Source organism: Symphalangus syndactylus, chromosome 12, assembly GCF_028878055.3.
Source record: "Symphalangus syndactylus isolate Jambi chromosome 12, NHGRI_mSymSyn1-v2.1_pri, whole genome shotgun sequence".
Taxonomy (NCBI): domain Eukaryota; kingdom Metazoa; phylum Chordata; class Mammalia; order Primates; family Hylobatidae; genus Symphalangus; species Symphalangus syndactylus.
The window spans coordinates 142512974-142526673 of NC_072441.2; the positions used below are offsets into that span (position 1 = coordinate 142512974).

At 39.1% G+C, this 13700-nt stretch overlaps 1 protein-coding gene across 12 annotated transcripts in view; it reads left to right on the forward strand.

The window, feature by feature from the left end:
- The window catches only part of ZMYM6 (zinc finger MYM-type containing 6), a 58571-nt gene that overhangs the window by 8192 nt on the left and 36679 nt on the right, over positions 1-13700 (forward strand). For 11 of the 12 annotated variants that reach the window (XR_010117718.1, XM_055254663.2, XM_063627877.1 and 8 more), the window contains 6 exons: positions 4675-4759; positions 5548-5797; positions 9981-10155; positions 10257-10448; positions 12657-12807; positions 13223-13338. Coding sequence is in view for 11 of the 12 variants with exons in the window: in XM_055254663.2 (XP_055110638.1) it covers positions 4675-4759; positions 5548-5797; positions 9981-10155; positions 10257-10448; positions 12657-12807; positions 13223-13338 (969 nt within the window). In the remaining variant the exon portion in view is untranslated. Of the gene's footprint in view, positions 1-4674; positions 4760-5547; positions 5798-9980; positions 10156-10256; positions 10449-12656; positions 12808-13222; positions 13339-13700 lie in introns of those variants that run through there. The other variant, XM_055254669.2, reaches the window with a different exon arrangement.

The following is a 13700-nucleotide window of genomic DNA, read 5'->3' on the forward strand; positions in this document are numbered from 1 at the left end:
TCTGAGAAGTGAGGAGTGCCTCTGCCCGGCCGCCCCGTCTGGGAATTGAGGAGCGCCTCTGCCCGGCCGCCCCGTCTGGGAAGTGAGGAGCGCCTCTGCCCGGCCGCCCATCGTCTGGTAAGTGAGGAGCGCCTCTGCCCGGCCACCCATCGTCTGGGAAGTGAGAAGCGCCTCTGCCCGGCCACCCCGTCTGGGAAATGAGGGGCGCCTCTGCCCGGCCGCCCCGTCTGGGAAGTGAGGGGCGCCTCTGCCCGGCTGCCCCGTCTGGGAAGTGAGGAGCACCTCTGCCCGGCTGCCCTGTCTGGGATGTGGGGAGCGCCTCTGCCCGGCCACCCTGTCTGGGAGGTCTACCACGGAGGCCAGACGCAATGTGGGGGCTGGACGTGGTGGCTCACGCCTGTAGTCCCAGCTCTCTGGGAGGCCGAGGCGGGTTGACCACTTGAGGCTAGGAGTTCGAGACCAGCCTGGCCAACATGGCGAAACATAAGAAAAATACAACAGACCAACCAACCAACCCAGCAACAACAAAACAGGTCTACCCTGGAGTCATACTCTAATTTTTTCTATTTTCCTCCCTTTCTGATCCTTTATCCCACTTTCTTTTTCTTCCTCTTCCTTCTCCTTCTTCTTTGTCAAATAGAGGATTGAGTTATTATCATTGATCCATACAAAGTCCCTCTCTCATTTATTTTCTTTAATTCCCAACCCCCATTTCTATTCCCCATCTTCCCATGTGCAACCTTCCTAATGTGTTTGATATGCATCTTTTTTTTTGTATGTATTTTTAGAAAATGTTTGTTTTGTGTGCAAAAAAAATTAATAAAAAACAAACCACAAAAAGAACTAATGATAATCCACCACCCTTTGCTGACTCTCTTTTCGGACTCAGCCCCCCTGCACCCAGGTGATTAAAAGCTTTATTGCTCACAAAAAAAAAAAAAAAAAAAAGAAGGTTTCCTTTTCCTGTAAGATAGCAGGACAGTTTGCTGAGCAATTTGTAGGGAAGGTGGAGGGGGTTGAGGGATGTTGAGGGAGTTCTTAGTTACTTGTTTTTACCTGGTGAAATTGAAACATCGATGAGCCAGAAAGATGTGGAATTGGGACTTGTGAGCTGTGAAGGTTTAGAAAAATTACTTTGTGAGGTAAAAGAAACTGGTCAGGGAAATATAACAGAAATATTAGAAAAATTTTAGAAATTGAGTTGATAAGGCAAAGTAATTTTTATTGAATCTGGCCGGGCGCGGTGGCTCACGCCTGTAATCCCAGCACTTTGGGAGGCCGAGATGGGCGGATCACGAGGTCAGGAGATCGAGACCATTCTGGCTAACATGGTGAAACCCTGTCTCTACTAAAAATACAAAAAAATTAGCCGGGCGTGTTGGTGGGCGCCTGTAGTCCCAGCTACTCCAGAGGCTGAGGCAGGAGAATGGCATCAACCTGGGAGGCGGAGCTTGTAGTGAGCCGAGATTGCGCCACTGCATTCCAGCGTGGGTGACAGAGCGAGACTCGTCTCCAAAAAGAAAAAATTTTATTGAGTCTTAAACACTCATTTTGGTAATTTGAAGATGTATATAATACTTTTAACGTCCTTTTCATTTTGCAAGTGTCAATAAATACTGTTATTTAAGTATAATGTTTAAGAACATGCACTTTGGATTGAATAGACTTAGATTCCTTCATTTAGCAAGTATTTATTAAATGCCACAGTTATGAAACTAATAAATAAGTATGAGAACTAGCATTTTGGCCAGGTGCAGTGGCTCACGCCTGTACTCCCAGCACTCTGGGAGGCCAAGGCGGGCAGATCACCTGAGGTCAGGAGTTCGAGACCAGCCTGACCAACATGGAGAAACCCCGTCTCTACTAAAACTACAAAATTAGCTGGGCGTGGTGGCGCATGCCTGTAATCCCAGCTACTTGGGAGACCGAGGGAGGAGAATCGCTTGAACTCTGGTGGCGGAGGTTGTGGTGAGCTGAGATCTGCCATTGCACTCCAGCCTGGGCAACAAGAGCGAAACTCCGTCTCAAAAGAAAAAAAAAAAAAGAACTAGCATTTTGTGTACATATTGTGCTTACTTTTGACTAACTGTAAGATGTCATTCTGTATACTTATTTATATTAAGTCATTTGCCCCCTCCCTCCCCATTGGCCCTATGGGTTAGGTAATATTATCTTTATTTTACAGATAAAGAAATTGAAACTAAGAAAGATTAAATAGCTTGTTTAGGAGTCAAGATCATATCTGTTTCTGTCTGCTGTTAGAACCCATAGTCATTACTGTTATGTTGACTGGTGGGCAGTTGGGTATACAGGGGTGAAAAAAACAGATATTGTCCATAATGGATGTGATCTTTTTAGTCTAATGTATGTGTAGGGGGAAGGATGAATGTTAGGCATTAATCAAATTATCTAAATAAGCAATGAAATGATTTATTATGATAACTGCTGTGAGAGAAAGGAGATGGGAGAGACTGCTACAACAGGGGGAACTTAATTTCAATTAGACCAGAGTTTGAATTCATTGTAGCAATTACTTTATATTTTCACATCTATGACAGTGCTATCTTGGGTTTTAGAACAGAGAGACTGGGTGGGTGCAATGGCTCAGGCCTGTAATCTCAGCACTTTGGGAGGTGGAGGTGGGTTGGTCACCTGAGGTCAGGAGTTCAAGACCAGCCTGACCAACATGGTGAAACTCTGTCTCTACTAAAAATACAAAAATTAGCTGGGCATGGTGGTGAGTGCCTGTAATCCCAGCTACTCAGGAGGCTGAGGATCGCTTGAACCCGGGAGGCAGAGGTTGCAGTGAGCCGAGATGGCACCATTGCACTCCAGCCTGGGCAACAGAGCGAGACTCCGTCTCAAAAAAAAAAAAACAAAAAACAAAAAACAGAGAGACTGGGTTTGATTCCCATCTGTGCACATAGTCTCTTTGTGACCTTGGGCAAGTTGCTGAACATCTCTTAGTTTCACTTTCCTCGTCTATAAAGAAGGTATATCTTATAGAGAGCACCTCTTTGGGTGCTCATAGTACATATCATGGGAAGTGGTGAATTAATGCAATGGTTCCTGGTTTTTGGCATTTAATAGTCTAAAGAAATTTCTAAAGTAACTTTGGAACTAACATAGCTACTCATTTATTTTGCTACGTGTGGGGAGATTAAAAATACAACTGCCATTTATTACCATCATTGATTCACAAAAGTAAGACTTTTTAAAAAACTTCCTGTTTTGAAATATGTAAGGGTATTTTAACATTAAAAAAAAGGATGGTTGTAATTTCAGAATAAAGATAGGCATTTACATTTTAAAAATGTTTCATGATTACATTTTGTTTTAAAACGTTTTAAAGAATGTGGTAAGAATAAATAGGATTTTGTCTGTGATGATTTTATGTATAATGAGCAGATTGCATTGACACTCTTGTATCTTTTCTGCCATTAACAGAAAAGGCAGCTTGTAAGTCTAAAACGATTGAAATCCAAACTCTAAATCATTCAGATTTAACTTTTCATTTTTTCTTTTGTCTTTTCTTTTTTTTTTTTGAGACAGAGGCTTGCTCTGTTGCCCACGCTGGAGTGCAGTGGCACAATCTCGGCTTACTGCAGCCTCCTCTTCCCGGGTTCAAGTGATTTTCCTGCCTCAGCCTCCTAGGTAGCTGGGACTATAGGTGTGAGCCACCACGCCCAGCCAGATTTAATTTCATTTATTGCTCCTTTTTGCCGGGTGCAGTGGCTCACACCTGTAGTCCCAGCACTTTGGGAGGCCAAAGTGGGCGGATCACCTGAGGTCAGGAGTTCGAGACCAGCCTGGCTAACATGGCAAAACCCCATCTCTACTGGAGAAAAACACAAAAATTCACCTGGTGTGGTAGCACAAGCGTGTAGTCCCAGCTGCTTGGGAGGCTGAGACAGGAGAATCGCTTGAACCCAGGTGTTGGAGGTTGCAGTAAGCCAAGATCACGCCATTGCACTCCAGCCTAGGTGACAAAATGAGACTCCATGTCAAAAAAGAAAAAAAATTTTTTTTTTTCATTTATTACCCCCTTTTAAATGCACTACCTAAAAAATAGGTAGTGCTCAGCATTTGGAATAGCTATGTATTACTCCCATATATCAAAATTCCATTTGAAAAGTAGATAAAAGTATTTTAAAAGATTCTCTAATTCTGAAAGATTGTCTTTGTAAAGATTAGTCTAATAACTTATAAATTTTGACTTTTGAGGTGGTTGTGAAGGTATTTATGATTAGACTGTTTAAGAGATGAATAGGGCCGGGTGTGGTGGCTCACGCCGGTAATCCCAGCACTTTGGGAGGCTGAGGTGGGTGGATCATGAGGTCAGGAGTTCAAGACCAGCCTGGCCAATATGGTGAAAACCTGTCTCTACTAAAAATACAAAAAATAGTTGGGTGTGGTGGCACATACCTGTAGTCCCAGCTACTCGGGTGGCTGAGGCAGAAGAATCACTTGAACCCGGGAGGCAGAGGTTGCAGTGAGCCGAGATCACGCCACTGCACTTCAGCCTGGGTGCCCGAGTGAGACTCCATCTCAAAAAAAAAAAAAAAAAAAAAAAGAGATGAATAGGATAGAATAATTTTTTTTGCTTGAATTTCTAGTTTACTTACATACACTGTATTTATTGCTCTTTTTTCTTTTCTTTTCTTTTTTTTAAAGGAGTATGGATGTGCCCAACAGCCAAAAACTCAAGAAAGTAAATTGAAAATTGGTGGTGTGTCTTCAGTTAATGAGAGACCTATTGGTAAGAAATGGAACTGTCTAAGTTAATTACAATTAGTATTTGCTTATTCTGACTTGTAAAATTGAGGGAAAGCATCTTTTCATATATGTCTTTCTCTTTAGAGCTGTGTTTTTTCAAACTGTGAGTAGCTGGTTTTCAGCAGCGTTTTAAAAAATAGAATAAGATTATATCAGAATATGATATGTGTAGTAAGGAAACATATTGTTTAATAAAACTTCTGTTTCAGTGATTAAATTGTACATACATCCCCACATTTACAAACATGTATGTGAGAACTGGGTTATAATATTAAATGTATTTCCTACGTTGAGTAATGGTTAAAAAAAAATGGAAACCTCTGTTTTGGAGTGCTTATTGCGTCGTTAACTCGTTAACTGGATTTCAAGATTGGGAATTTGTCCTAAAAAAGAGAGACTGGGCCAGGTTTAGTGGCTAACACCTGTAATCTCAGCAACTTGGGAGGCTGAGGCAGGAGGATCGCTTGAGCTCAGGAGTTTGTGACCAGTCTGGGCAACATACCTCATCTTTGCTAAAAATTAAAAAAAAATTAGCTGGGTGTGGTGGCATGTGCCTGTAGTCCTAGCTACTCAAGAGGCTGAGGCAGGAGGGTTGGTTAATCCTGGGAGTTTGAGGCTTCAGTGAGCCTTGATTGCACCACTGCACTCCAGCCTGGGTGACAGTGAGACCCTGTCTCAGAAAAAGAAAAGAGAGAGAGAGAGAGAGAGAGAGACTGAGACTATATATGCATTAGTATTGATACTAAAACTTTTTTTATTTTGTTTTGATAGCCCAGCAGTTGAACCCAGGCTTTCAGCTTTCTTTTGCATCATCTGGCCCAAGTGTATTGCTTCCTTCAGTTCCAGCTGTTGCTATTAAGGTTTTTTGTTCTGGTTGTAAAAAAATGCTTTATAAGGGCCAAACTGCATATCATAAGACAGGATCTACTCAGCTCTTCTGCTCCACACGATGCATCACCAGACATTCTTCACCTGCCTGCCTGCCACCTCCTCCCAAGAAAACCTGCACAAACTGCTCGAAGTATAAAATTCTTAACATCCCTTTTTACTTTACCTTTTTTTTAGTGTGTATATAGTTGAGTTCAAACTTGCTGTTGATGCTTTAAATCTCTTTAGCATGTATCTGTAGAAATAACTTTTTAGTTAATGGAAGAATTTGCCAATTTTAAAGTTTTGCAACATTAAATAAGTGACTTGGTGTTAGAATATTGCCTAAACCAGTTTCCTATCACTTTAAATTTTAATATGGAAAGAAATAACAAATGACATGTGGGAATTGCAGGACTATCCTGTAATTGTAGACACCCACCATTTAAATTTATTTAACAGTTATCTTGAAAGTTATTTGGTATAGCATAAAATAATATCACTCTTTTAATAGTATACGAAAGCTATTCTTTAAAAAGTAAAAGCTCTACATGGTCACGAAAATGTGTTTATTTCTAATGTCCTTTTGGGGTCATTGTTGCTTTACAATAATGCTTAGATGCAGAGAGAGGAAAAAACAGCAACAAAGTCACATAAATCTTTCCCTGCCTTAGTACATTTGAAGGATTTGGCATATTTTGCCTATTTCTGTGGTAGTGTAATTCGAGGAATACAGTGTGTTGTTAATAGTCACTACGGGTAAAAAACAGTAAGAGCTTGCTTTTAAATTGTGGCTCTGTCATTTACCTCTGTGACTTCGGGCTAGATTTTAATTTTGTAAGCCTCTGTTTCTCATCAGTAAATAATAGTTGCTTCCTAGGATTTTAATGAGGCAGTGTTAGCAAATGGCCTAGCACATAGCAAGTACTTAATAAATGGAATCCTATTATTATTAATAATAAAATTGTATCATGTGTTACTATTTATAACATTATAAATATATTAAATATAAATATATGTGTATATAATACATATTACTATGTATACTTAACATATCACTTGTAGGCCCCTATTTTGTCTTTGGCCATGTTTATCTGCTTTGTGTCTTGACCTAAACTATCTAAAAGTAGATCCTGCTGTATGGAAATTTCCAACTAAAGAGGAGAGAGGATTTTTTTTTTCTTTGTTGCCCACGCTGGAGTGCGGTGGCATGATCACAGCTCAGTGCAGCCTTGAACTCCCCAGGCTCAGATGATCCTCCCACCTTAGCCTTTCAAATAGCTGGGACCACAGGCGCACACCAGCATGCCTGGCTAGTTTTTGTATTTTTTGTAGAGATGGTTTTGCTATGTTGCCCAGGCTGGTCTCAAACTCCTGGGCTCAAGCATTTAGCTTGCCTCAGCCTCCCAAAGTGCTGGGACTATTGGCGTGAGCCATCACACGTGGCCAGGAGAGAGGAATTTTAAAATATTTATATACTCTAAATTAGTTTGTTGCAAAATACCCTTCTAATTAACGCTTTTATGTCATTCTCATGAAACTAATCTGAAAGAGTAAACTTAGTTTTCTATTTTTAGATATTGTTTCAACATACCAAATACCAAAATAAAATTAAATAATTTTAAAGAACATAACACAACTTATACATCTAAATGCCTATTGTTTTCTTAAAAGTAGTCACCCCGTCAGTGACTTTTTAGCATAAGGTTAGGGGACAGATTCTTATCTTTTCAGCATGCGTATGATTTTTACAAATTTTCAAAGGCTGCTTGATACCTTAATCAGGCCAATATATTAGCTAATTAAATTAAGTCATACTGTTAAAACATGATATTTATAAAATTAAAAGTTAAAAAATAGTCTAAGGGTTTATCTTAAGTTTTATCTTAAAAAAATTAGAAAAATGTTTTGAGCTATGTTATTTTTGGAAGGTGTGGTTTTTCTAAGGTAAATGTTGTGGTATAACACTCATTTCCATGTGTAAGGTTCAGAGTACATTTATAATTTATGTGCACAGATTTTCATTATAAAGTCATTCTCTTTGATTTACATATTTTTACTTGCTATTTTTTTACTTATTATGCCACTGGCAGATTCACCTTATTAAGTGAAACTCTTTATTGCTCTGTTTTCAGTAGAAAAATCACTTTTCAAAATTAATACTTCACCTGTGTATAAGCATGTTCTTTTGGTTTCCAAGATTTGCTGTCATATTTTTACAGTTGGGTTTTAAAGACTTAAAATAATTTTTGTTGTTGTTATTTTCTCATGGTTTACCATTGAATACACCTGTATAATAAAGGTGCAGGATGGGAGGCAGCATAGTGGAATAATTAATTCCATAGACTAGAATCAGACTGCTTGGATTAGTATTTCAGCTTTACTGCCTACTAGCAATATGACTTTGACAAGCTATTTAACCTCTCATTCAGTTTCCTCATCTGTAAAGTGGCAGTTACAGTAATACTTAACCTCATAGTGGTTTGGGGTTTTTTTTTTTTTTTTTTTGAGACAGGGTCTCACTCTGTCACCCAGGCTGGAGTGCAGTGGCGTGATCCTAGCTCACTGCAGCCTCTAACTCCTGGGCTGAAGCAATCCTCCCACCTCAGCATCCCAAGTAACTGAGACTGTGGGCATGAGCCTGCTAATTAAAAAAAATTTTTTTGTAGAGATTGGGTCTTGCTCTGTTGCCCAGGCTGGAGTGCAGTGGCATGATCATGGCTCATTGGAGCCTTGAACTCCCTGGGCTCAAGCAGTCGTTCTGCTTTGGCCTCCCAAAGTGCTAGGATTATGGGGGTGAGCCACTGCACTCCATCATTTTTGTGGTATTTAAGTTGGGTAATTTGAGTAAAGAGAATAATGCTTGGCACATAGTAATTACTCAACACACTTATTGTGGTATATATTATTGCCATTATTATTTACTTTGTGGCCTGCACTAGTGTTTATAATTAGTGACTATTTCCTTTAGTTTTTATACTTGTCAGAAGAATGGCAATACTTAGCCTCTGTTTTACCAGGGTATTGCTATTTGTGCTTATTGCAATAATTAGCTCCTACAAATTGGCTCTAGGAATCTCACAGAACCACCCAATTATTTTTGTTCTTCCTATCTCATTCTTGTTTCCATCTGTCCTCTGATACAAAGCCTTAACAGCCCTTTCGTCATATATCATGCTTATTTTTTGTCTTCTGTTAGCTCATTTGTTACTTAAAATCTTGTACTTTTAATTTTTAAACATTTCATTTATTGTCTTGGCTGGATGTGGTGGCTTATGCCTGTAATCCCAACACTTTGGGAGGCTGATGCAGGCAGATCGTGAGGTCAGGAGTTTGAGACCAGCCTGGCCAATACGGTGAAACCCCGTCTCTACTAAAGATATAAAAATTAGCCTGGTATGGTGGCACGTGCCTGTGTCCCAGCTACTCGGGCGGGAGGCTGAGACAGGAGGATCGCTTGAACCCAGGAGGTGGAGGTTGCAGTGAGCCGAGATCATGCCACTGCACTCCAGCCTGGGCAACAGAGCGAGACTCCGTCTCCCAAAAAAAAAAAAAAAATTCATTTATTGTCTCATTTTATTTCTACTTTGGGCAGCCTCTGGCTAGTAAAAGAACCAGTGTCTTGTGGTCTGGAGTTGTGGGATGGACACTGACTGGTCCCATTGGCTACAGCAGATGAAACTTGGTTGGGGCTGGAAGCCTTCCTATTTTTGTCTTCAGCATCTGGCTGGCTATATATATATATATATTTTTTTTTTTTTTTGAGACGGAGTCTAGCTCTGTTGTCAAGGCTGGGGTGCAGTGGCACAATCTCGGCTCACTGCAACCTCCACCTCCTGGGTTCAAGTGATTCTCCTGCCTTGGCCTCCCGAGTAGCTGGGATTACAGGCACCCACCACCACGCCCAGCTAGTTTTTGTATTTTTAGTAGAGATGAGCTTTCACTGTGTTGGCCAGGCTGGTCTCGAACTCCTGACCTCATGATCCTCCCACCTCATGATCCGCCCACCTCGGCCTCCCAAAGTGCTGGGATTACAAGCATGAGCCACCGCGCCTGGCCCTGGCTGGCTATATTTTAAATACACTCTTGACAAATTTATGAATTAGGTATTATAAACCCCATTTTATACATGAAGAAATTGAGATAGTAATTACATCATTCATTGTCACTCACCTGATAAATAGCAGAACTCATCATCAAACCCAGGTTTGCAGATGCCTTATCCTTTTTTCTACCATACAGTACCTGCCCTTAGTAAGTGTTATTTCAGCTCACAGAGGAGGAAGTTACAGTTGTGAAGAATACATTTCATTTTTACCTTTGTTATTTATTTTTAGAGACATTTTAAATCCTAAGGATGTGATCACAACTCGCTTTGAGAATTCCTATCCTAGCAAAGATTTCTGCAGCCAATCATGCTTGTCATCTTATGAGCTAAAGAAAAAACCTGTTGTTACCATATATACCAAAAGCATTTCAACTAAGTGCAGTATGTGTCAGAAGAATGCTGATGTAAGTTACATTTTACTTTTATGGGGATTCTGCCTCAAAGAGATTTTTTTTTTAACTGGCTCTGCTTATTTTGTGTATGTATGTGTGTGTTTATTTTCTAGACTCGATTTGAAGTTAAATATCAAAATGTGGTACATGGTCTTTGTAGTGATGCCTGTTTTTCAAAATTTCACTCTACAAACAACCTCACCATGAACTGTTGTGAGAACTGTGGGAGCTATTGCTACAGTAGCTCTGGTCCTTGCCAATCCCAGAAGGTTTTTAGTTCCACAAGTGTCACGGCATACAAGCAGGTATGAATATCTATTTGTTGCATGTAGTTAGGCCCACTCCTTCTGATTTGGCTGCACAGGGATGAACTACAAAATGAGAGTGAGCTCCTCCCGTTAGTCCATCCTGATATGTGATTTCCCTTCCAGAAAATGGGATAGATGCTGATGGTGTGAGGGCTGATTGTGGTGGTAAGTTGATACAGGCAAAATAGGTCCCTGTTTTAAGGCTCCCTTCATAGCTAAGAATTTACAAATGTGATTTCTTTTTTTTTAAATCAAGATGGGGTTTTGCCATGTTGCTCAGGCTGGTCTTGAACTCCTGAGCTCAAGCCATCCACTCCCCTCAGCCTCCCAAAGTGCCAGGATTGCAGGCGTGAGCAACCAACGCCTTGGCCTCATAAATGTAATTTCATGATTTTCTGTGAGCATGAAATATTTTGTGATGTATTGATAGCAAGAAAACCATATTATAAATAAACCATAAGCAAGAGTTAAGATGATAAAATCAGTGAATCTAAGCAAAGCTTGTCTTTTTCATTTCAAAATGTGTTTGGGAATGAATTGTAATTATTTGGTCAACACTGTCTCATGAGAATACTTCAAGTAATTTTATTTATTGTAATGAATAATGGATTAAGCTGGTTACTAAATATATCACCTTGTGTCAATTTAATTATTACTGATTTGTGGTTTTAAAAAGTTTTTCTTAAAGATGTATCTTGTAAGGCCGGTGTGGTGGCTCACGCCTGTAATCCTAGCACTTTGGGAGGCCGAGGCGGGTGGATCACGAGGTCAGGGGTTCAAGACCAGCCTGACCAACATGGTGAAACCCCGTCTCTACTAAAAATACAAAAATTAGCTGGGCGTGGTGGCGGGCGCCTGTAATCCCAGCTACTCAGGAGGCTGAGGCAGGAGAATTGCTTGAACCCAGGAGGCAGAGGTTGCAGTGAGCTGAGATCGTGCCACTGCACTCCAGCCTGGGCAACAGAGCAAGACTCTGTCTCAAAAACAAAAAAACAAAACAAAAAAACAAAAAAAACCAAAGATGTATCTTGTAAATGATAATTAAACGTTTTTTTCAGTTAGCAAGTTTGATTTGTTACTTCCTCTGAGCAGTTGGTAATGGACATATGGACATTCATCACCGAAAAGAATCTCTTTTTTTAAGAATTGCCATTTTTGGCAGTCTGGTTCTACTTTCACAGGAAAAGAATCCGTGTTGTTTTATATATGATCCCAAAATCAGTTCCATTTCTAATTTTGTTACTAGTATTGTACTGTCTTTTTACTAGGAAGCTTGTGTAGTGAACCTCACAATTTGTATTTTCCTACGATTTCTTTTCATATTGAGAGACCTTATAATGTATCACTGACAGCATAGTGTAGTGGTTAGGAGCCTGAACTTTGGAGCCTGATGAAATGAGTTTAATTTCCTACTTCTTCTGCTCATCTGTTAATTTAATTAAAGTTAATTTAATTAAAGTTAATTTAAACTTTTTGTTAATGTAATTTTTGAGACCGCCTCACTCTGTCGTTGAAAGGATTCTGTGATACACTATATATAAATTGCTTAGCCTGGGGCCTGGCTCATGGTAAGCATTCAGTAAGTTATAATATTGGTTATGTAAATGGTAGCTATTTTTATTATTTCTTAAAACATGAATAAACTTATGAGCAGATTTTATTATGAAACTCAGCTTGAAAAATAGGTAGTTGTGTAGGATCTCTATTAATATACATTAAGTATCATTTCTATCTCCTGCTGAAGATAAAATGCAATACAAATTAAGTAACCTTAATTTAGTAAGATAAAATTTAGTAAGATAAAATACAATACAAATTAAGTAACCTTAAAGGTGGTAGACTCTTCTGGATTGATGTACAAGACTATACCAAGAATGGCCCTTTGGTTCATGGGTTAGCTGGTCTTCTCTGGTTATTGGTGATTAAAAAGTATGTAATGACTACCTAGTTCATTACTTGTGTTTGAATTAATGTGTTTTGTTTGCTAAGATCTCTGTCTGAGTAGTTACTAATTTTCTTCAGTTTCTATTTTATTATTGTCTGGAAGAACTTATTTTCCCACCTCCCAATAGTGTGGTTTCATCATCATGCTCAAATATTTCAGCCAAGGGCCGTGGTTGTAGGTAGCTTTTCTTTTTACTTTTTTGAACAATATGTAAATATGTATGCTTGTACTAGGTATCTAATGTTATTTTATTTTAATAGAATTCTGCCCAAATTCCTCCTTATGCCCTGGGGAAGTCATTGAGGCCCTCAGCTGAAATGATTGAGACTACAAATGATTCAGGAAAAACAGAGCTTTTCTGCTCTATTAATTGCTTATCTGCTTACAGAGTTAAGACTGTTACTTCTTCAGGTAATGTTTAAATTTGATAAATTTATAGATTTAATAACTATTAAAGAAAAATGTAACTGCTTTTCTTTGATTTTGTTACAAGCTAAATTTATCTATTTAGTTAAATAAAAACCCAGGATTGACTTTTAAATATGTGAAAATAGTTTTTCACTGATTTTCTTGGTTGCAATATATACAGTATTTTGTAATTTCATATGTGAGAAGAAAGAAAAAACACTTAAAATTTCCAAGTTAGTTTTTGTATAAGTGGGACTTAATAGAGGTTAGTTGTAGTTAGATTTCAGATTTTTGTAAAGTTCCTTGATTTTTTTTGTATATTATTGATTATTTAATTTTTTCATTCTCCCAATACATTTTTGTATTGTTTGTTCATTGGTATAATTTAATTATCGTTTTTAATTTTTTTGTCACCAAGGTGTCCAGGTTTCATGTCATAGTTGTAAAACCTCAGCAATCCCTCAGTATCACCTAGCCATGTCAAATGGAACTATATACAGCTTCTGCAGCTCCAGTTGTGTGGTCGCTTTCCAGGTATGATCTAAGGTAGCACATCATGCATGTGGTTCTCTTAGGCATTGATCTGTGGCACAGTGTTAACTGCTGAAGGCCTGTTCTTATGAAAGTTTAAATTTGAATTTAAAAGAAAAACATTTGTTTCATCCAGGGTCCCAACCAGGTCGTTTCTACAAAATATCTGAACCCAGATATTGGGTCTCAGCAGTTTCTTCTTTATTTAGGATCCTTGCCTAAACTGTCATTCCCTCCCACTTTCTCCCTTGGGTCTCTCCCCTTCAAAAAGATGGAAGCTAGGATTATGGTTTGGGTAGGTGGTATGGTGAGGAACAGTAGCCTGATGGGATTCACATACCCCTTCCTCTCATCCTGTGTCAGAA